This window comes from Lutjanus erythropterus, chromosome 20 (assembly GCF_056507025.1).
Source record: "Lutjanus erythropterus isolate fLutEry1 chromosome 20, fLutEry1.hap2, whole genome shotgun sequence".
Classification (NCBI taxonomy): domain Eukaryota; kingdom Metazoa; phylum Chordata; class Actinopteri; order Lutjaniformes; family Lutjanidae; genus Lutjanus; species Lutjanus erythropterus.
The window spans coordinates 14,553,176-14,576,991 of NC_139336.1; the positions used below are offsets into that span (position 1 = coordinate 14,553,176).

At 37.7% G+C, this 23,816-nt stretch overlaps 1 protein-coding gene across 1 annotated transcript in view; it reads right to left on the reverse strand.

The window, feature by feature from the left end:
• LOC146308249 (matrix metalloproteinase-17-like) overlaps positions 1-13,699 on the reverse strand; it is a 105,838-nt gene extending 92,139 nt beyond the window's left edge. Inside the window, exon 1 of the mRNA XM_084745749.1 lies at positions 13,231-13,699. Within this exon, the coding sequence (XP_084601875.1) occupies positions 13,231-13,365 (135 nt within the window). The 5' untranslated portion in view covers positions 13,366-13,699. The remainder of the gene's footprint in view (positions 1-13,230) is intronic.
• Positions 13,700-23,816: the final 10,117 nt, after the last annotated feature.

Consider the following 23,816-nt stretch of genomic DNA (forward strand, 5'->3'; position numbering starts at 1 on the left):
ATATTCTTCAAGTCATTTTTTGTCAGTGTGTATTATATTAACAGGATAAAACAGATAAAAGCTTATAATATTACACATGGAGAACATTTCAATAAGGAACTACAAAAAAGGAAAATCATAAATATATATTTTTTTTTATTGATAATTTCCTGGGGCAAAAAAAAAAAAAATCCATGTGACAGCATGTGCTAGTGGTTAACTGATGACGAGAGAAAATGAAACCTGCGGTGTAAACAAGTTTTGTCTCGTGTTTTTCAGCTTTGTCATCGTATTCGGAGTGATGCAACAGCATGGGAGGCTAAACACTATGAGCAGGACGCAGACTTTTACTTTCTCTGACTGTAACGCTCATACTGAAAACATCAGATTTCCACACAAAGTCATGCAAGCTGATAAAGGAATTTAATGTGGTACTGAAATGAAAAAAAGGACACAAATCATTAAATCTTCTTACTGAACAGCCAAATAACAAAAAACTGGGTCAGGTACAGCCCTACTGGATATTTGCCACAAATGTGCAGAAATAGCAGAACAATGCTTTCAATGTGGTTAAACTATTTTAATGAAACAAGCCTCAACAAGTAGATGCATTTAAATAAAGAACATTTAATATGGTTAAAGCACCAGTGTTGATTAATCAGAATGCATTATCTATCTACAAGCTAATAGGAGTGGGTTGTACACTACTTCAGTTCATTAAATTCCTGCAGCCAGCTGCAGGCAGCAGGACAAATATATGTCATAAATATGTAGCCTGTAATTTGAGAAGTGCTGTGCCACCGTCATTATGCACAACTGTTTACTCTGACACGTGTCAAATGTCTCTCACAACTCTATATTCTGTTTGTGTATGCAGCAGATGTTGGCTTACCAGGGCTCGTCAATTATGTGCATTGCTTTTAGTGTTGCACAGTATACAACAAAGAGCGACAGGCTAGTTAGTGAATATGATAGATAACACAATTACATGTCCCCAAATATAAGTCAAATGAGCGATTTATTTGGTGACAAGCAACCAACGTTCACACTTGTAATGTTAACATTTCCTTAACTTGAAGCTGCCAGAAGACAACTATGAAGATCAATGACAGCAGTAAATGATCAATTTATACACAATCAGTAGTGGTAATGGTAATGTAGCCTACATTTTTGTATGTGTTGTGTTCACTCTACTTTAGTGCACTCCTGTAGTGTGCAGGCACATAAGCCTGGGTTTGAGCTTTTGTCATCATGAAGTACCCGACTTACAGTTATTGTTATATTTGTTGTTTTTATGGGGTATCAAACTGAAATAATGCTCATAGTCAAGGCAAGAAAAAACTGATCCCTAAATCGCAGATTAACGTACAAGTAAATTTCTACAATAATAATATTAACAATCAAAAAAACAGATCAAACTTAGTGTAAATACCTATCATCTGTTGTCCATTTTTTTAAAGCCATTTATTTCATGTCAGGACTGTCATTTTATATGTTATTACTTTTCCTGGAATTTTAGGTCTTTGCTGCAGTATTGTTTCAGTAAGGATATCAAGATATTCTAGGCATTTATCAAAGTCATAATTATGGTATTGTGACAACACTACTTGCTTTGTTGTTGCTTTTTTGTTCTTAAAAGTAGTGTTTCACTAACTTTTATGAAAAGCAATGCTATGATGTGACCCTTTAAGAGACTCAGATTGATGCAATCACATAATTGTAATCAAACTATGTTTGCATTTTTCATTTCTGTAGACCTCTTGCACTTTGTGCTGCTGCGCTTGGAGACAAAGACCCACCACTTTTGTGCTGATCATTGTGCTTGCGTGATTAAAATAGGACTCATACTGTCATTAATTCACACAGGGAACTGATGAAACAAGAGAAAACATTAAAAGCATAATAAATCAGATTAAAATTGAGTGCACAACAGCCCAGAGCCCTGAGAACTAGCATAGTTCAGAAGTGTATAGAAGTACACACTCAGTGAAACTGACAGCCTAAAAGAATAATGCTGTATATTAGATTCAGCCTCCCACCATATTTTTCATTCAGCTTTACTTTATTACTTCACTCCTGCTTGGTCTAAAAAACATCCTTTATAAATCTGGCTTGTGTTGCTCACCAAAAAAAATGACTGACTCCTGATGGTTCCTCTGGCCTGTGTGTGTGTGGCCAAAAGTCTCATGAGACTTATTTTACATTTCTATTTATTTGACTCTTGAGTCAACATGAGACTGCCCACAGTAAACTTTATTGGGAAATCAATGTGTCGGCATTGTCTGAAAGCATCACGCAGGAGTCTCGCAGCTGCCACACGTCAGTCCCAAACCGCCATGCTTACAGTGGCAGCCAATGAGGTGTCAGGGCTCTTGAGACCCTTGTTGAATTGCTTTCTGAGGAAATCATAAACTCCTCAGTAATGCTGACAGTCTTCTCAGAAACTTGCATGTCTCTGGGGAACTTTTACACTTAACAAGGCTGAGGTGACAGATTGGATAGGAACGGATTGAGGGGCTGGATCCCCTCTTCCTCATGAGCTGAGAATGTTCTATATATTACATGCTGAACATTCGCTCTCTGTCAATCTTTATGAAGAAATATACTCTCTCCAACACTCAAGACCTCTCCCACATGACATTGTTCCTGAAATAATCTCCTCGCCCTGAATACGAGTCCCAAGATGCATTTCTGCAGATAGAAGGTCACACAGCTTGATGGAAGTGGGACAGCAGTGCTAAAAGTATCCTAATGATCCAGGCTGAGAATATAATAACAGATTTGCATGGAACCTAACATTCAGAGTGTTTTTATGGTGTGGTTTAATTACATAACTTGTCACCACATTAGCTATTGCTAACAATCTGCCAATTAATCTTACAGGTTTAGGCCACTGACATAAATAAAGATGGACACCACATCTCTGCTTCCTCACACTGTACAAATATGAAGTCACTGCCATTTGACATCATTTGGAGCCTGCACACTGGTAACCAATCAAATAAATAATAAATTATTTAAGCCAAGCCATTTGAGGAAGAATTCATTTTGATGTTTGTACTCCAATGTTTTAGTTTGTCCCATTTTCAGTCTATTAAAATGGAGGGACTGGGTTTATGACTTATCCCGCAACCAGCCACCAGAAGGCAATCAAGTTTTGGACACATTTGGTGAGCTCTTCTGTTGTTCATTTCTTTATGTCAGTGATTTAGAGTCAGAGTCACTCATATATAAAAATATTTCAGATTCTTGGCTGAAACATGCTTTTTGTTCTTTGTCACTCAGTTATTTTGGTGCAGGAACCCTCCCATCATACTTTTCTTTGACTGTCACTGCATGCTGTTTTCTATTTGAGTCTACTGTATCCCTGAGCCTCCGGGTGTAATCAGAAGAGCCACGATGTGCTGGTAGAAGAAAGCCTCCTACTTGAAGTGCGGGAGTAAAATGGAAGGAAAGAGACTGACAGAGTTGAGGGACTGAATATAATGCAGGAGAAATGTACACAAATTTCAGGCAACTACAGTACTAATGAGGGTAGTGGTACTGTTGGCTGCTAGACTGACTGTATGAGAAACGAGGCTTGGAAATGAAATGATTTCCCTATTATACCCTTCAGAACAAAAACTGAATTATTAAAATGAACATTTTCCATCGTGCGCTCCTGAACCATTGTTAGGTGGAGGGATGGAGGATTAATGGTACTTGAAGAAAATGAGTTGGGATTCAACCAGCAGGGAGTGAGTGGGTATTCTTCCATGAGCATGTTTGAAGCTAGAGCTAAATTCTCTTTGACTCATTGTTATCGTTCTCTTAAGCACTTATTGACCTAATTACTGAACATATTATGGGTCTTAGTGAATCCTATCTACTTTTTCTTTCCAGCAACCTTGCAATTCTTAACCAAACCAAATAACCCAAAAGGACTGTAAATTGCAAACTTATCTGAAAAGCCCCTGCAAATTGAGGAATTTGGAGATGGAATAGTCTCAAAAAAAGATCCTGGTGGGACTCATTAATATCAGAATAAGAGTTTTGTTCCAGAATACCTGACTTCACTTCTGAATAATTTCACCCCCAGGAACCAAAGCTGTATTTTTTTCCTACTTATGGTTACGTACCTCTCAAAGTCTCCAATTAGCTTCGAATATGGCTGCATTCCACAGTTTCTTTTTCAGCATACTATTTGAAAATGAAGATTTATTTGAACACAGACAGCATTGCTGCTGCAGTGCTGCTACTGCCATCCTTATTTTTTATATTGAGTTTGCAGAAGAGTGTTGTAAAAAGGAAGCATTGTGATTTTTACCCCCACCCCCTAAACAAAAAAAACATTCATCTTAATTCAGAGATAGAGAGTAAGAGAGGGTGAAAGAAAGAGAGGAGAGAAAGAAGAAGAGAGTGTACCAAAAAGCGAGCACACCAGAAAAATACTGCCCCTCATGATTTTTTCATCACATATTCTACAGATGTAGACATTGAAACTGTAGTGAAGGGTGACATGTTGCTGCTATAATATCAGTATGACAACACCTCATTTTCACTGTATACTTATGCCAAGAACTATGCATGCAATGCAGATAAAATAAGCGACATGTCAAGTCACATGTGGCTGCTCTAACCTGTTAATTTGGGTGTCAAAATAAAAACCAACAGGTTCCTTGACACACGCTCTGCTATTGCAGCCAGTGTGGCCTGGTCCTCAGCTAACAATTATATGCACGCACAGTGGTTCACGTCATGCACACAGCACAGTGTCACCTATAACTGACCACAAGAACAAATGTTAAATTGTCTTTATTAAAAGTTTCATCATGCTGAGAATATTCTGTGCTCTCTCTCTTTCTGCTGTGACTGTGAGTCTGCATCACAATTGTCCCAAAAATGGATATGCAAACTGCAATATTCTGTTTCCTCATTTGGAGAAAAATAGTGGCGAAGCATTCTTCCAGTACATTCTGGCAGCACTACACCTATGGCAGTAACATCACAGCCATACTCAACGATGCTAGTTTCAGCAACACACACACACACACACACACACACAATAGCATGTCATCTGTGTTAAGAGGAGCAATAAGAACAGGATAAAGAGAGGAGTTAGGGAAAGATGAGAATGAGAAATAAAGGAGAGGACATGAGTAGAGAGGGTAAGAAAATGTGAGAGAAGACAGGAGGAAAGGGAGAGAGAAAAGAGGAAAAGTCAGAAAGGTCCTGCAGTAACTTGGAGCCTTTTTGGAAAATGTAAAAGTTATTTATTAACAGTCAAAGTTTTATTATGAATATGCAATTTAATTTTCATTAAAAATTTTACAAAAATGTTTGTGCATGCTGTCGATTCTTGTTCTTATAAAGAAAGAAAATTGGAATTGGCAGGTCAGACTTTTAAAAAGTTGGAATCAGCCAAGAAATTTGCAATTGGTGCGTGTCTATTGTCTAGAATTTAGGTGGGAAATTTTTTTCAAGATGCCATTTATTAGAACTGTGAAGGTGTCAAATATATCTTGGAACAGAACAGAAACAACTAACCAGCGTAACCTGTGATGTTTTGATGAAACTGAAAGCAACTATGTGCTTACAACAGCCTCACTGATGAAGAGCAACAGCATGGAATTACGCAGGATAACTTTTACTCAGGTTTTACTCAAATCAAATCATGTCGCCTTTGTGATTTCACTGGTGTCAAGGTTAGTTCACTAAAGCATAACAAATGACAGGCACAATACATAATACAGGCAACTATTTAATGAACTCTGTATAGCCTCACTTCCCATTAGGAAGGATGGCAGGTAGCCAAAAGTGATGCTCAAGGGTTGCTTGCATTGTTATCTCGACGTGTCAAGAGTGGTTACAACCGAGTGTGATCGTTTTGTTCATAAGGCCAAGCTCTATTGATCGATGTTGACTGGCAGAGAGATATATTGTATATCAGTTTGTGTAGAAGATTCACATAAACAGTGAGCTTTCTGGGAATGATTGGGTAAAACCTTATCTTCCTTCATAATTTTGAAAATTATTTGTTTTTGGTTTTAGTCGCTGCTCCTTGACACAATTTCAATACCAGATAAAAATTCATCTTGATGTCTAGCAGGGCGGGAGAGTGAGTGGTGGAGATATGGCAGCCGAAGGAGGGCGCCTACCGCTCCAGAGGAAGTGATGCCAGATGGTGGTGTCATAGAAGAAATTAAACAGGAAAATGAGAGTGAGAAATGGACTGGCAGGGTGTAGTGGTTGTCCTTCCAGGCACAGGCGCACACACACACACACACACGCACACACACACACACACAGTCTGTAGGTTTAAGGATCATTGGTCATGTTTCTTAAATTAAGAACATTCCACAGGTGGCTGAATATACAGTTATTTTAGGTAATTTATCAGCTGCTAATCTGGCCAGCTCACTCTCGCCTATCAGAAGGCAAGCCCTTAACGTTCAGGTGAATAGTTCCTTTGGGAAGCTCGGCAGTTCTGTTTCAGTGGAGAAAATACTCCTCGCGAGGAACATAACACGATGAGCAGAAAACACAGAGCATATTACGTTTTAGTTGTTATGACTCGGTTCCCTCAAGTGCTGAAATTGCAAATCGGCACTATGCAGTGATATATCAAACTGGATAGCAGCAAAGCTATAAAATGAATACCTCTGATCTGTGCTCGGGCGTGCTGTTCGGTTACTTACGGACTCAGTGTGTGGTTGTGAAGAAGACACACACCATATGTAAGATTCGCAATTTCAACTAAATGCCAAGTGATAGAGCACCGTGGCAATGGAGTGTAAAGGGACTGGATAGGAGAAATGATACAATGAAGATCAGAGAGATGTTCTGTGGTTAGATCGTTGTTTTTGTGTTTCAAGTCCTGAGAGAAAAGCAGTTTTTATCGCACACAAGGGCAAACACCTGCACATGCACGCACACATACATATACCCATTGTCACCTGATTATATCTGTAGACACAGGCCTTCCAGTGGCGCAGACTGATGCTCTCAGTGTCTCTGCCGGCTCCCTGCTGCACCCCAGTGACAAGAAATCAGTCACTGGGCAACTAGTCATCATCGGAGCTGTCTGCACTGATACTTTCTCCCTGTCTTTCGTGATGAACTAGGAGCTCTGGTTAGATTATATTGTCTAGATAAATTGTCTTTGCTATTGGTGATCAAACATGAGAATCTCTGTTTTTACAATGAATACAGCAGGAGAACTCTTTTCTTTTATGCTATTGAGAGCTCTGCATGTCTAAATTTATATCTTGCGCCTTTATCAGGTGTATTCTCTTCCCTGAACATGTTTCAGTGTTTTCCCCTAAAACCTTTCAATGTATGGCATGGTCACGCATCTTTGTGGATTTGCTAGAAACTTTTTTTACTCTCTACTGCCTGATCTCCAGAGTGACAGAGCCACATGTGGCCTCTGCACAGCAGGCAGCAGGACACCCTTCCCCTGGAGCTTCAGGAACTTCTACAAAGACATCCTATTTCTATGCCTTCTCTTAGGGACAGAAGAAAGAGTCTGTATTCTAGTCTCGGCACCCCCCCATAAAAAGTAAATATGAGAACTGTCCTGGACCTGCAGGCAAAGTACAAAGATCGGTCCACCTGCGTTCTCATGAGATTCATCAAGCTGGGTGACTGGTTTGAAAATGATAAACTTGAAAGGCACTTTCATGTCTTTGTGTTTCTTAGGCACAAGAAGTTCTTACATTTTCCCTTAAGAGTACAGCGTGCAACTTTACAGAAGCTCCCATTTTTCAAAGTATGTGGACACTATGAGAAATATGCCTTGGAGCGAGAGAATGTATGTCTTCTTCTACCTAAACGCGAGTATTTGAAGCAGAGCAGAGTGGAGGGCTGCTTCTGGGATGCGCCAAGGCGCTGCTGGCCGAATCCCAAGCATTGTGTAGAATGGCCACGGTCAGCTCTGGTGGATGTGATGCAACGGTAACATGACACATCCACGCCCGGTAGAATCAGTCCGTAAGAAACTGATTACCGTTTTTTTTTTAATGATAAACCACAGTCAAATTCCAGATGATTACTATTACCATTTCAAATTTTAATTAGCTTTGATTATCATGCTCTGAAAAACCCATGATAAATACTGTCAGGCATTTAATAAAGTTAGGAAGTCTTCCAGAAACAGGCCTGCAACATGGATTTGTTCAACATCAGTGATAGGCTGATTTATCGATACTTGATACCTTTAAGGTATTGTCCAAAATAAACCAGTACCAAGTAGTATTGAAACTTCTTCTGTTAAATGATGCCAGCATTTGAGTCTTTTTGTACCAAGATCCAGAAAAAAATGTATTTATGTTTTCTTTCTTGCGTTACATCATAGCAAGCATTCTTTGATTTAATTTAATGGCCCACTACTGCAGCACCACCCATACAGTCTATGGTGTTGCATAGTGAAGCACAGTGTGTTTGACAGAATTGGTAGTACAGGTTGCTCAAAACAAAGCTTCCCAAATCCTGCACATAGGGGCTTTTAGCAGATGATTTAGATATTTTATATTGCTAAGTTTAAGTAACGTTCAGGCTTTGGTTGCAAATTGACAGCCAAAGTGTGAAATTATTGTTTGAAAGTGTTCTCTCAGCACAAATAAGCTGGGGAAAGGGGCTTCACGTCAGTGAAAGAGTAACTTTTATTGAATGAACTGTGTGACCTCCACCCAGTGGCATATTTAGTGCGAGTGCATACAACAAATGTCATTTTCAGGTATGTATCCATTAATGAACCGGCAGACTTGCTTAGCATTTACCAGCACACGAAGTGAAGCGAGGCATCCCAGACACCACAACAAGAGTAATGGCCTTGAAACTACATCGGCTGCGTGGAGGCTGCAGCACCACTTTTCACTGAGTGTATCATGTACTGTAGCTCTATCTAGAAATGCAGGAAAGCTTCCACCTCGAGTATTATTTTCTCTGCCATGGTAAATGGAGGAAAATTGCTGCTGTTACCGCGGATTTTCATCTGACGAAACAGCTGTGTTTGTAGTGTTATAGTGCACCCAATTTTTCAGAAACAAAAAAGAAAAAGTTTGTTCGAGAGTTCCTGTATAAAACTTAATGTAAGAGTAAAACTAGAGGGCTAGCTAGAGGGCTGTGTTTTCAGGCTGCTCTTGACACTCAGTAAAAACAGGAATTAAAGAAGAAAGATATCAGTGGCTTGGCTGATCAGGGCCAGCCAGACACTGACATTGATTAACTGTCAGCTGATTGTTCTCCGCAGTTCCTACCGACTACAGGCAGACAAATTGTTATTGCCTTAAAAAGTTCATTATAACTCAATCTTCACCTGAGATCTGAGCAATATATCAATTTTATATCAGAAGTACAAATACTTCACTCTATACTGAAGTAGAGTTTAAGTATATTTACTTGAGTATTTATTTTTCTGAAAACCTTTTACTTTTACTCTCTACACTTAAACACAAATGTCTATTTTTATTCATTACATTTTAAAAATAGGCTTAGTTTCAATGCATTTTAGGTAAATTATTGAGTATTTTAATTTTACAGTAGTAGCTGCATTTACATGTACCCTAGAAAATTAGGATCATAGAAAAATCCAAATAAAAGCAATGTAAACACCTCAACTAGAAGAAACTGGCCCAACCACACTGAATCTGAATGAATGAATTTTCAATGTGACTGAAACAGGTGGTGTAAACTCTTAATAATCAGTCCAAAATGAAAATAATACCCATGTAAAGACTTATCTGATCATTTCTGTCTAGTTAGAATACAGTATTTATATATATTATACATCATTTTGTGTCTATGTAAACAGTTAGGTTGGAATTTCTGACAGACTGAATAAATATTGTCCATCTAAACATAGCTGCATACCACCTTCCAAACATGTATTCACCAATGCAGATCATGCACGACAGATGAAACGAGACAAAAACGATGCAACTCCATATTTTTAGGCCATGAAGCAATATATAATATGTATTTCAATATACACATCTTCTCTAAAATAGCTTACCATAAATTCTCAAAAAGTAAAAACAGATGATCTTATAGAATATTATGCATTGCTATAGATTGAACTACCCAACAGTAGGGCTTGGGCAATATGGACAAAATCAAATATCAAAATATTTTTGACCAAATACCTTCATATTGCAACAATATTGTCGAGATGATTATTTGCGCTTTCACAAAATATTAAAACATTGAGATTTTCAATAAATAACCATCAGTAACGTGGATGTAACGACTAGGTTGATAAAGAATGATAACAGTACAGTTAGAACAGTCTGGTCAGTTCAGAAAATTACATCACTTTACTGTAAGGCAGCCTTTAAAACCAGGAAAAGACAGCACTTATGTCAGCTCATGATATAGCAATACCTAAGACAATATGTAGTCTCTTATGATATTGATATATCGATATACTGACCAAACCTAATTGCAAAGCATGTACTTTTTCCACTTTTACTTGAATATATAAGTTGAATTAGTACTTCTATTTGTCTGTTTTACACAAGTATCTTTACTTGTACTTGAGTAAAGAATGTGTGTACTTTTGGCACCTCTGGCCTTTATCCACTCTGTCATTATATCCATATTATTGATAATGAACTGGCGACTTGTCCAGGGTGTACCCTGCCTCTCGCCAGCTGGGATAGGCTCCGCCCCCCCATAAGTGGTTATGGACAATGAATGAATGAACGAACACTGATAATTATTTATTAAAAATCTCATTGTTTTAATATTTTGTTACAGCTCATCTAGTCATCTCAAATATTAATACAATACTGATAAAATAACTATATCAAGGAATGTACTTGGTCAAAAATATTGTGATCTTTGAATTTGTCCACTTGTTATAGTATCGATCATCTCAGGGAGAAAGAGATGCAGTTATGAGAGTGACTAAGAGAAGGAAAAAAGAGTAGTAACTTGACAGATACAGAAAAGACAATGTATTGAGAATGATGAGATGATTCCTGCGATGCTTTTTCTTTTTTCAGTTGCCAAACAGTTAGATGATGCTGTAAATTATGTCTTGTGCAGCATAGTTTTATTTTATGCTGCATGTGGAAAATAAAAGAAGACAAGAAGTTAAAAATCCAGGGGTGGGAGGGCTACTCTGTTAATGTAATAGCTTCTTTCAAGCTTTGGTTGTTTGCCCCCAGTACTACACAGCAAGGAAGGACGTGCGTACAGGTCATGATGAAAACCCTGTCAGAAGAGGCCAAACTGACCTTTTGGAAAACCAGAAAAAAATTGATTCAGAGCTGAGGTGCAGCAGACCATGTCCTGATGTCAGGGTTGCTGGCATCGGCCTCAGCAAAGAGTCTGGGTATTTCACACTGATAGAAAACATGGAGCTTACTGTGTATACTGTGCCATTTTCTTATCTTTCTTAGATTATGTAACTTCTGTACAAATTTAGGTAGCCTGAGTAGTAGTGGTTTAAGTTGAATTTCTTTTTGTCTCACCCACACGCAGCCTAAGATTGATTAAAAATGATGGCGCCACACAATCACACAATTAAAGCTTCTATTGTGTGAGTCAAAAAAGGAAAGGTACACCGCCTGAAGGGGGAAGAAAAACTTGAAGCAAAGGCAATAAGTAAAGAAATAGAAACTGATCTATTTTAGTACTCTTGTTCTAGTCTTTGTTAAGACAAACTTAATCCCCAAGTGAAGGTTTCAGAAAGGAGAGTCTGAGCACTGAAAGAAAGCGAGACGGAAGTTAGGATGAGAAGCAAAAAGAATTGACGTTGCCCTCAGGACTGAAATTGTAGAAAATGCAGCTTCAGTGGCAATGAAATTATGAGCGACGGCAAGAAGTTAAACTTTTTTTTTTTACAGTAAATTTTGAATAAAGTTCTATTTTACATTATGCTGCACAATGTATTATCCATCTGTCGGGATTAATGATGAAAAGACAGAGAAAACTTACACACATCAGATCATTTACTCTCATTACTGTGGGGCTGTGATATTGATGACTTTACAGTCTGTATGGCTTCTGTCAGTACTCATGTAAGACATACAGGTCACTTGAAAATATCAAATAATTAGGGATGGCACTAATGATTATTTTCATTATTCATTAATCTGGTGGTTATTTTCACAATTAATCAATTAATTGTTTAGGCTATAATTTAGGCTAAAAACACTTTAATAATTAATCAATTATCAAAATACTTCAATAGTTTGATTCTTTTCTTACCACATGCCCAGTTCAGCAGCTTCCGATCACATACAAATAAAAAAACACTCTAGTGACTGACTGTACCAGTAGTTTTCAAACTGGGGGGTCCTCGGCAAATAGGGAAATAGAATATTTTAACCTTTGTCACTATTTTTGGAAGTTGGGAAAACAAGAGAAGAGGAGAATTTGGGTGGGCTGTTTGGATTGATGGTCATTTGTAGAGATCCTAGTTTGATCAGTTGATTATGAAGACTTTACCTTCACACCTAGAAGTTTAAAAAAACGACTCAGAAGGACTTCTTTAAGACAAAATCCTGTCAAACTGGGTGGCCAGGGGTCTAATGTGCATCTATTGTGGAGGTCCTCGACATGAAAAAGTTTGTGAAACCCTGAGCCATATATGCTATCAATATGGGCTTAGATTTCAGCTGAAATTGATCTGTTTATATCCTACATCAGTGGCTGCTTCAAGGGATTTGTTAAGCAGACAGCTGAGTACTCTATAGGGTTCTCTGTTTTCAACACAGAAATCGCGTGAACTTGGCAATGGGTCTGTCATAGGCAATACTAAGAAAAAAGCCTGATAAAAAACTGTATCACGGGTTAAGTCTGTCCCAGTGAGCCCCAGTCGTCTTATTAGCTCAGGATATGTCAGTGAAAGAGATCGATATAACGGCCAGGGCAAATCCCTTCACATACATTTATTTATAAATGGCAAATACAGCCGAACACATTGATTTTCTGTTTTCCTAGTCTGGTGAGTAAAGTTCCTACAGGCTACACAACATTTTTTTTTTTTGCCATCATGCAGTGGGGAGCCCACTGCCACTCTGCCTCATGCACTGGACTGCAGAGCGCTGTTAAAATTCAGAGCAAGTCTGAGGAGAAGACAGCACTTTCCTCTTTCCTGGACGCTCAAGAGTAGTCCAAGAAAGGAGAGGAAAAAACCTGCCACCCCACGCCCCCACATTCTGGTAGGGTCTGACAGAGAAAGACACACATTCATCGGTGCAATCAGGTAGAAAAACTTCCCCCCCTTTCTCCTTTTTCAAGTAGGAAGAAAAGAAAACTTACCACCCCCGTGTCCAGCTGCTCGGTGGTCACAGAAGGAGCCGCTCCAGTCAGAGGTAAAAACCACAGTATCTGCACCAGCAGCAGCATCTCCGGAGAAATATTCCTCATCCACTTGTGAACAACCAGAGAAATCATGATGCCCTATGACAGTCTGCTCCTGCAGGGCTCAGACACCGACCCCGACAGCCGCATCCACGGGATAAATCACACGCCGACACTCCTGGAAAACGAACCCGAATAAGTCTACCTCACTGTTGAGCGCAAACACATAAAACACATTAAAACCGCTGCAGGTGGAAATACTTGAGATCATTAGAGCAGTTTATGTCCCGCAAAACTGCACCTGTAACTAACGGCTAAGACGTCACGAGGAGACATAAACTGCGTGTTCGTGTCTTTAAATAAAGTCCATCTGAGGTGATGTCCCTGGAGCAAGAAGCACGAGCACCGCTCTCTGCCGCTGCGTCTGGAGCGCTGGAGAATGAAAGCAGCTGTGAGTGTCGCGAGCAGCAGAGATCAACCTCAAGCCAGCGACAATAACCTCTTCAACTTCCGGACACGATTCACAAAATAAAGCACTCGCTACTGGACTGGGGAAATTCAAAGTAATATAAATAATACTACTAGAACGTCAATAATAATAATAATAATAATAATAATAATAATAATAATAATAATAATTATAATAATTATAATAATAAGTCAACAATAATAAGTCAAATGCGTAAGTCTTAAGACGACAAAACACTGGTATGAGAAAATGTATTCAAATATAGTATTTGCTACTACTACTACTACTACTACTACTACTTGTCAAGTCCACCTCTCTTTCCCTCCAAAGGATGCGAGGACAACTCAATTTAAGTTTCCAACTCAAACTTTTTAACATCATCAAACACAGAACCAAAAAGTTGACATATCAACCATTTCAAATTAATCAATCACTTAAGCCTTTTAAAACAAATAAAGGATAATCAAATTTTTCTTAAGTGTCCACATTTTAAGCCTTTTAAATTGAATAAAGAATAATCAACATTTTAGAAAAGTTTAGTACAGTTTTAACATTTAACAGAATATTCTATATTTTTACTTTACTTAAACTCAAAATGAAATATCTTAATTCAAACTTATTGGACACAAAATCAAAGAAGTAAATGCTGCAGTGCTTTCATTAACTAATCACACAGCAGTTAACATAAATTTGACCGTATCAGGAAACATTTCAGAACACTAAGAGCAAACAAACATTTCACCTACCATTGGCGTCTTTGGACTGAATCCATGAGTGGACTTGGGTCTCCTTTGTTCTTTTCTTGCTTCTTTCTCCTCTGCAGATTGTTTGTGTGAATGACTGAGCTTCCCCCAGTCCTTCCCAGGTGTTCTAAATCAGTGATTACTGATCAGGTGTCAAGCACCTCTTTGCTGCTGCTGGTGCACTCTGGGAAGTGTAGTTTTTAGTCCCATGTCCTGAGATTCAGCTCAACAACAACTACAATAATAATAATAATAATAATAATAATAATAATAATAATAATATAACTTTTTTTAGATAGCACCTTTAAACACAGACTTTTTAAAGTGCTTTGACAGACGGCAAAACAGCAGGATACCCAGGAGATCATATGACAACACAAAGCCAAACTAATGAGGCCAAACACAAGAATGAAAGAAGTAAACATGCAAGCAAAAGAGACTACAACATAGTAAAAATAAGAACAGTGAAAAAGATAAGAACAGTCAGTATAAATTAATAAAGAAATGAAATGAACAATAAGACGACATCATATAAAGTTGATATAAATAAACACAAATTAAAGGACTAAAAATATAAAAGATTGAAAATGGGTTAAAAGACGACATCATATAAAAGCAAGTCTATAAAAATGGGTTTTGAGAAGTGATTTAAAAGATGTCACTGATTCTGTGAATCTAATCTCCTCGTTCCAAAGTCAAGGGGCCCTGATGGCAAAAACACGGTCACCTTTAGATTTAAGCCTTGACTTTGGAACCGCTAGGACGGCCCTGCCTGAGGATCTAACGCTGTGTGCTCATGAAAATGTATCTGACATGACTGAAGCAGAAATCATGTTCGTGGATGAGGTAATGTATCTAGGGTTTATACATGTTATTTCTGTGTTTTGCCAGAAGTTTAAGCAACTAGTCGAAAGCCTTGAATACCTTGAATAAATGCCAGATTTCTCTGCATTTGAACACTATTGAAACATCTGGGATTAATGGAGGTACACAACTCAACAAAATATGCAACGCAGGTCTAGTGTATTTAAACATTTTAATGCAGACAGAAAATACTCTGTTAACATGTCCATGTTTAACTTTCTTAAGGCATTTCTATGTCTTAAGGTGATACAAATCTGACTTATTAGTGTGAATACAGAACTCAACGTCTTAGTAAAATCTGTGTTTGATACCTTTGAGGGTTTTAAGTCCTCAATTCTAAAAATATCTCAGATGAAGCTTCCAAACCTGAGTAATGATGTGGGTTCCCAGATAGGCCTAATTTAAAAAATGGCCAATGTTATAGTCATCAGTTTAAAAAGTTAATTTGAATTTCTGTAAGTCACAATATAATTATGCCATATATTTGCTGATTAATGTTTCATATCACTGTAAATTAAATACATCACTTGTTGGTTCTCAATATAAAACACTGTAAAACATTACTCTGGGCTGTAATAACTTGTAGTAGTATTAATCTACTTTTTAAAACACTTAATTGCTAAAATGGCAAAATAATTTAAACAAAATATGTATTAATTAAGAAATGTAATAATAATTTGTCAAAGTTAGACTATAGAGAGTTTCACACTGATTTGAACGGACTGCCATTTTACTTGTGGTCAGTACATAGATTTTTTTTGATCATGCAAACATGATGATTTCAAATAACAAACTACAGTAGCCTTTTGATTAGTTTTTGTTTGCTTATCTGCAGTGAAAAGAGTACTGGAAATCTGTACTCAATACAAGTACTGTTACATTACCAAAATATTACCCAACTACAAGTAAAACTACTGCTTTTGAAAAAAACTTCAGTAAAAGTAAAAATATTCTTCTCAAAACCTACTGAGAGTATTTTTAGTATAGAGTATTACTTATTATTTAATGTATTATCAAGAACTGGCATTCAATCAAAGGTGTTTATGACCAAACCTGGTCCTGTGGCACCATTTTGGGGTTTTATTTAGTCTGTATATATCATGATTTTCACTGGCCTGTTTGCCATATTGGCTACAAAAATGCAATACACTATTTGAATATTTGTAATTAGTTACTTACACCTGTACTGCATAATAATCAAATTTCCATATTCACACAATGTTCACATCAATATATAATTACCTGCATGGGTTAGCTCATGCTTTTATTTTGAAGTCTGATTTTCAAACTTCCGGTAGGTTCCTTTTGAGTTTCTTTCTGGCTTTATTTAAACAGCTGTGAGAGAATTTGAATTCAGCTTCAGGCGCCTTTCATTTAATCTCTTTGGCCTTTAATCACGATTCATCAAAAAGATAAAAAACAGTTCACGTTCTTAAGAAGGTAATTAAAGGATGGTCATGTTACAGTGGTGATGTTATGTAATATGATGCTGGAAAATAGATGACACAGTGATTAATAATAACTGCTGTTTACTGCTGACTAATAATATTGGTATCCTGATAATAATTACTATTTCAATTTCCTACAGAGCCAAACAGTTTTGTTTTGCGCTGCAGTTTTGTTCCCTGGATCTAACTCACTGACAAGGATGAGTGTCAAGCCCAAGGTTAAATAAACATAAAATTCTCATTTAAAATAAATTAAGTCAAAGGAAGCTTGGTGTCCCTTAAAAGTCCAAAGTTGGACGTACTTCAACAACATGCAATTACATTTTATTTCCTCAGTTTATAACTCAGGACATCATCGCAGCGTAATGACAAGCAAGCTCCTTCAACTGTAGGAACCAAGTTCAAGCCCCCAATATGGCAATTATCCACCCTCGTGAAATGTCCTCAAGCCAGACTGAATCCTTATTAGTTCTAGCGAGGCTGACCTGGAAACGACCCTCCACCACTGCACCCTGTGGTAAAAAAGAACACTTTCCAGAAGGAATTTTAAACAGTGATACATTATTGTTGGCACTGTTGAGAATCACCGTTTACTGCCTCCACAACATCAAGGTGAATTATCCATTTAAATCTTGAATCATAATGCGGATACACGCACACACCTTGGTGCCCACCCACGTGCAGGCGCCCACATGCGAGCATCTTAACTATTCTGTGTCTACTTTGATAGACAGTCTCCTTAACCTTACTGCACTGTTACTAATGATTCAGTTCTCCTTTATTATACACACAGCCTCATGGCTCAACTGCAAAAAAACACATAATGAGTGCATGGGCACGAGCACCCACATACACAAATTAAGCTTATCCAGTTGATCTACTGCTAGAACTGTTGGTTTTCCATTTCAAATAGTTTCCCATGTAGTATTTAACAGTTATATCATTATTTCCTACAAGAAGATTGAGACAACTGGTGCTACATGATGTGACTGTTTGTGCCATTAAAGTCCAGGAGCCCCAGAATGTGCCGGGAAACACCATGGAACGAATCGACACTCAATTAAATACTCATATCAGCAGAGGCTCGCTCCTTGAAGTGAAGAAAGAGCATGTCTCTAAAATGCACAGATTTTTGTAGCCCTCATTACACTTTTCCACCATATTTTTTTAGAAAACATGACAGAAAAGCACACAGTTTGCTGAACTGCAGAGATAATCTGCATTCAAACATTACAATGAGGCAGTTAATGCATAATACAGCTCCATCAGCCCACTGTTTGCTTCCACTGAGGAGAGATTCATTACTTTAGTTCTAGATTTTATATTACACTGTAAAAAATAAAAGTAAAAACAAATAGTTTTAATTTTAAAAAGTTAGTGTCCGACCTGCCTTAAATCACAAAATTACCATGTTATGTCATCAGAGATTAAGGACACATGCAAAGCTGAAACACTGACAGCAATGCTACAGCCTCTGTGTCCTCCTTTGAAAAGTCTAGTCTGACCTGCAACTTGTGTTTTTGTTCCCCATTTCATGTTAATTAGAGTTAAAATTAATGCTGAACATTAACAGAAAGAGTTAGTGCCTGTTTATGAGTCATAAGAAATCATTAATAACATTTTAGAGGGACCAGATGTTTATAATGACTAAATTGAGCAATATGTTAATGGAGTCAGCCTCTAAACACAAACTCCAGACTTTATTTTCAGAGCAGTGGGCTTTTGTTTTCAAGATAACAGGCTTAGCTTTACTTTGACAGACAATTTGACAGACAGCTGATCAAACTGCAGTGTAGGACTCATCGTCGTTTGTTATAGTCAGATTATAATGTTGCATCTATCCTGCGTTCCTACAGGGTTCCTTAGTTTCCTCAAGTCTGGGAAGGGGGGCTTAACGATATTTTAAATAGGATTTCAGCCTATTTAATCTACCATCTATTACACCAACCTGCTATTTGGACTACACTACTCAATTTGGACACACCACAAAAATAAGAAAATTTGATAAGGGAGTTGAGGTAATTTCTTAAATTCTGAAAAAGCTAAGTTTATTTAACTTGAATAAATAAAACTTGTATATGTATGTTAAATTAATGAGAAAAGATTATTGACTCCATTAAATTCCTGTATCATTTTTTACAGTGTAATGGTTATGAGTATTCACTGGCTAATCCGGGAATGTTTCATGATCAACCAACCAGTCAATCAGTCGATCCACAAAAAGCTGTACACACATACATACTTCAGCTGCCTCCATTTCTTATTCAGAGTCATTACAGCAGTCATTCATCACTGGTTCAGAGGAGAAAGGCGTGAAAAATATGTTTTTTTGCTCAGCAGTATTAAGCTCTGCTGTCTTAGTGCTGAAGGCTTAAAACTTCTCAACTTTTTACTGCTTACAATCCCAGTCAGACTTGTTGTATAGCCACACCATTATGCTAATTGTAGAGTCTGAATACTGTGTCTCGCAGCATGTCTGCTAGCTAAAAAAGCAGCTTCAAGCCATTCAGTTTTATATTAACAGAAGGTTAAAACATCAATTTACTCATCTCAGTCTGTTCTTCATTTTTACCTGAAGTGTTTTACCATCTTCACACTACTTCCCGAAGAAATTTAGCTCATTTTCTTTGTTCGGCGTATATAATTATAGGAAAACCCATTGCCCAGTGTGGACGTGGACTGAATTGAGTTTTGCCTGCCATTGTGACGCATGCATTTTAATATTTGTTTTAGCATTTCGTGCCAAGTTGGCTGCAGACCTCTTGCATTGGTGAGGTTAATATCCTCAGGATGAATGACTATTGTCCAATATCTTTCCATTCCATCGAATCATGTCAGGTAGTATCACAGAGAAGCAACATGAATGTTTTAGTGTGATTTAGTGGAATGTTATTTGATAATGGAGACAGTGTTTGAAATTGTAAATTAATAACATAATTTATATCTAATACATTTTGTATTCACACTGTCAGCCCTGCTTAATGGGCTTTCCCATTAGTCAAGTTAACATTGTGGTGTTAAAAACCATCACGGCATTCATTAATCTCTTATCTACTTTAAACTGTTAGTGTTTAGACTTTTAGCTGTGATGTAGTCTCAAATTAAAACATTTATTTTGTTATACAGACCGCATAATATTAGAAACTTATTATCAAAGTTTAAATACATAACTTTTCTCATATATCTGACCAGCACATTTGGATACTTTGCAAAACATAATTGCCACGCCCCTTGTGGAGGGATAGAAAACCAAAGATCCTATTGATATAAATTAAACATGACGTGTGTTACACTTTGACAAGTTTGTATTTTATATTTTGTGTTTTTATAGACATGTCTAATAATTGTTAGACATCAGGCATACCTTACATGAACAAGTGCATTTGTTGTACCCTAATGAATTAAAGGGATAGTTCAGATTATTTGAAATGGGATTGTTTGAGGTATTTGTCACTAGTTAGGGTATTATCTTTAGTAGATGTCTGTTGGCAATGCCCTCGCTTAGAGAGGAGAGAGGACTACCAGCACAGAAACTGAGCAATGTCCTACTGTCAGCATAATCAGCAACAAAAGGTATTTTAGCCCCTTAAAAAGGTCTAGCTAAAAAACTATATCAGGTTATTAAGTTTACACTATATTTAGAACATTTTCCTTGCTTTACTTTTCTATCAGACAGCATTTCCTGACAGGAAACCCCTCTCTTGTATAAGCCAAATATCACTCTCTCCAGCTAAAGTCTATAGGTGACATTAATGATTTTACCTCCAGAACAAGGAATGCTGATTGGCTGCACCACATTTGGGGCGGACAGAAACAGATAACTTTAAGTCTGGAAAGATGGGGCGCAATGGGCAGATATTGCTTATATGTAATTACCAAGTATTGCTAGGCTAAGTGTCATCTGTAAATAACTAACCTGTTAATACACAGCTGTTTGATAGACAGGCTGATACTCAGTTAGAAAAGACAGTCTGACACTGAGCATACTGTAATATTATGGCTGCAGTCCCATATGACAGCCTTCCAAGCAAGCTAAGTATCCATCAGTGGTAATCGTTTACCACATTGACAGTGAATAGTCATGTATCTTATGTGCCTCAGTATCTCAGTGTGAAAGCCTTTGTTTCTTATTCAGCAAGTTAAATGACAGAAGCTAATTCATATTTATTATCATCAAAAAGGAATTTATACTGCTGCCAAAATAAAGAATTACAGTTCTCTGGAGGCTCATACATTCTTACTGCTCTCCTTTTGGGATCTCTTTCCAAGAAGGATGGGGAACCAGAGATCATGATGGATTTGTGTATTTGATTAACCACCTGCTGCACAGCAGCTTTTAGGAACTTTCCCATTTCTGTTGTTATGTCAAAGCATGATCTTTCCCACATAAGGGGGCATAGCTTGGTCATATGATGCTGGTCTGATGTATGATGTTTGTGGTTAACTGTAATAATCTATGACAGAGACAGCGCGATCATGGTGATGTTTCACCTGACTGGGTTTCTTTTTATTATTCTTCTCAAACAAATTACATGATAAAACTAGTACATAGATCACAAACTAAGATTACAAACTAACAGAATTGAAAATGGATGAGGTAAAAGGCCGTCACTTCAACTGCAAGAATGTGAACCAGCTTCCCACTCACAAGCACCAGCAGTTTATTGGAACACTAAACTGGATGAACCAGGAGTTGTATTCTGGGCCTCTGTGGTGCTGGATGGGAACTTTACCCCTGTACCACCTGTGCACCCAGAGGAAGGTATTTAAAGGGGATTTTAAAGTTAAAAACTGCTTTGGATTTAAGATCTCAGATTTGGCTTTAAGATATGCAGACTGTTCCTAAGATTAGAGGCTCTAACTGTTAATGCGCTAACACCCTTTTGAGAAATGAGAGGAAACATTATTGGCAGATCCTACATGATAGGAGGATACTAAATTAAAGTTACTGTCGATAAGAAAAAAAATGTATGAAAAACAGAACTGATAAGTTTTGAGTTGGTTCAGGGTGTGTAGAAAGTATTTTCAGTTTGCTGGTATTAGTGTTTTGTAACCTACAGTGTGTCATAAGCAATACTTTGTGAAATGTCTTACAGTAACTGTCATGAGCTCTCAAGCATTTCTTTACGGGTGACAGGATAGCAGTGCACACAGAGGCACAGATGGGTTAGGTTTTACCTCAACTTTGTTTCCATTTGTGAATGCACCACTGCAGCAGTATTAATCAAGTGAGCAAAAGAGTGAATAAAGCTAGGTCACATTCAGGCAGAATCAGGCAGCAAAGACCCCAGTCATGCTGTTCATTTTGAATGGTGGTAGTGTTACGACCACGGCAGTGAGGCCAGCAGGGGATGCCAGGGAAAAAAAAGTTAAAGCAGAGTCATCTTTTGGAGAAACACAACCCGATGTCGCACTGTGGTGGCCAACATTATTTCCTGATTGTTCCACAGTGGTAATACTCTACAGTACAAATAAACCCCAGCATACCCCCTACAACCAGAAAGCAGGGAATCTGAGAGATTTTCTTATTGTTATGACCCCCAACTTTGGGCTAGAGGATGAGGGGAGTAACAATAATTAAAAGTAACCAGGGAAAAAAGAAGAAGGGACAACTGAGACAAAAGTGTAATCAAACCAACCAACCTCAAAACATACACGTTGTAATAACACAACCAAATTTGAGAAAATAAGAAAATACAGGCAGAGGGTAGGGTCTCTGCAGATACAGACACCTCCAGTAGGTCCTAAGTGATGATGACAAATGATGAAACACAGCATTGCTTTTTTTGTTTCTTTGACAAAATCCTGCATAGTAAGCAATGATAACAGTGCGTGATTTGGCAGATGAAAGCTGCAACTGACAATTTTCTTGTCAAAACTTAAAATAGAATAGAAAAAAAAGTCTTTGGTCTCACCTAAGAAATAGTGGGCTTAAATAAACATTATGTGTACTACTCAGAATACAGTACAGTACAATGCACATGTGCACACACTGGTAGAGTTCCTTGAGTATGTTGTGAAAAATCCCTCCCTTCAAACCGTGTCATTCACCAAGTTTCCATGATGCTCCACAATCGACTGGAAACTCACCTCAGATCTCGTGGCATGAAAGGCCATGTCAGTCATATCTGTGTGCCATGGGGTTCAAAGGAAATAAATAAACAATCGTTTTGTTTGTTATTTATTTATGCGGATGGGAGACAGGATTTATTAAAAGGCTTCTCCCTCACTGATCCTCAGAGACCAAGTCATAGTGTCTAAACTCCTTTTCAACTTTTCTGTTTCAAAAGAATGCGATTTTTTTGTCACATTTCTGAGCACACCCTACTACTGCTCCATTCACATTCACTCTGGTGCAACAGCATAGAAAAAATACACATTATCTTTTAAAAAAAAGTGTTCTTGAGTTGTTTAAAATGCAGTTTTTCTCTTGCCCTCTGCAGAAGGAGCACAGGGCTATTGAAATAAAAACGAAAACAAAACAAAACAACTTTTCTATCTGTTCATCTCAGCATGCGTTGAAAATAATACAGAGAAACACCCTGGATGGGGTCACTGGTCAATCGTGGGTCAAGAGGAATTCAGTTTTGATGAATCCAAATCCAATATCTGTCACTCTGGGGAAATTTGAATGTTGAGTTTATAGTCTTTAATTCTGCAAATGTATTTCTGTAAAACCTTCAGCTAAAAGCGCTTCTCAATCAATGATAGCAATAATAGATAAGTGCTAAATGTTACATGGTGGAAAACCCGACCCTAAATCAGTGTCTATTGACCACAGATTATTGTTGCATGTGCTGTAATGTATTTATATTACTTGCAGTCATTGGTACTTGTTTTTCATTTTCATAAAACTGTTCTATTGAGACAGAAAAACTGGAAGTATGTAGGGATGGAGAAGTGCCACTTCACTATGTGGAGTACTGTACTCCTCTTACCATAAGGACCTCACTTTAAAAACCCCTGTAGAGCCACGGTGGTCTCCCATGAGATTGTTTTACATGTGTTATAGTGATGAGG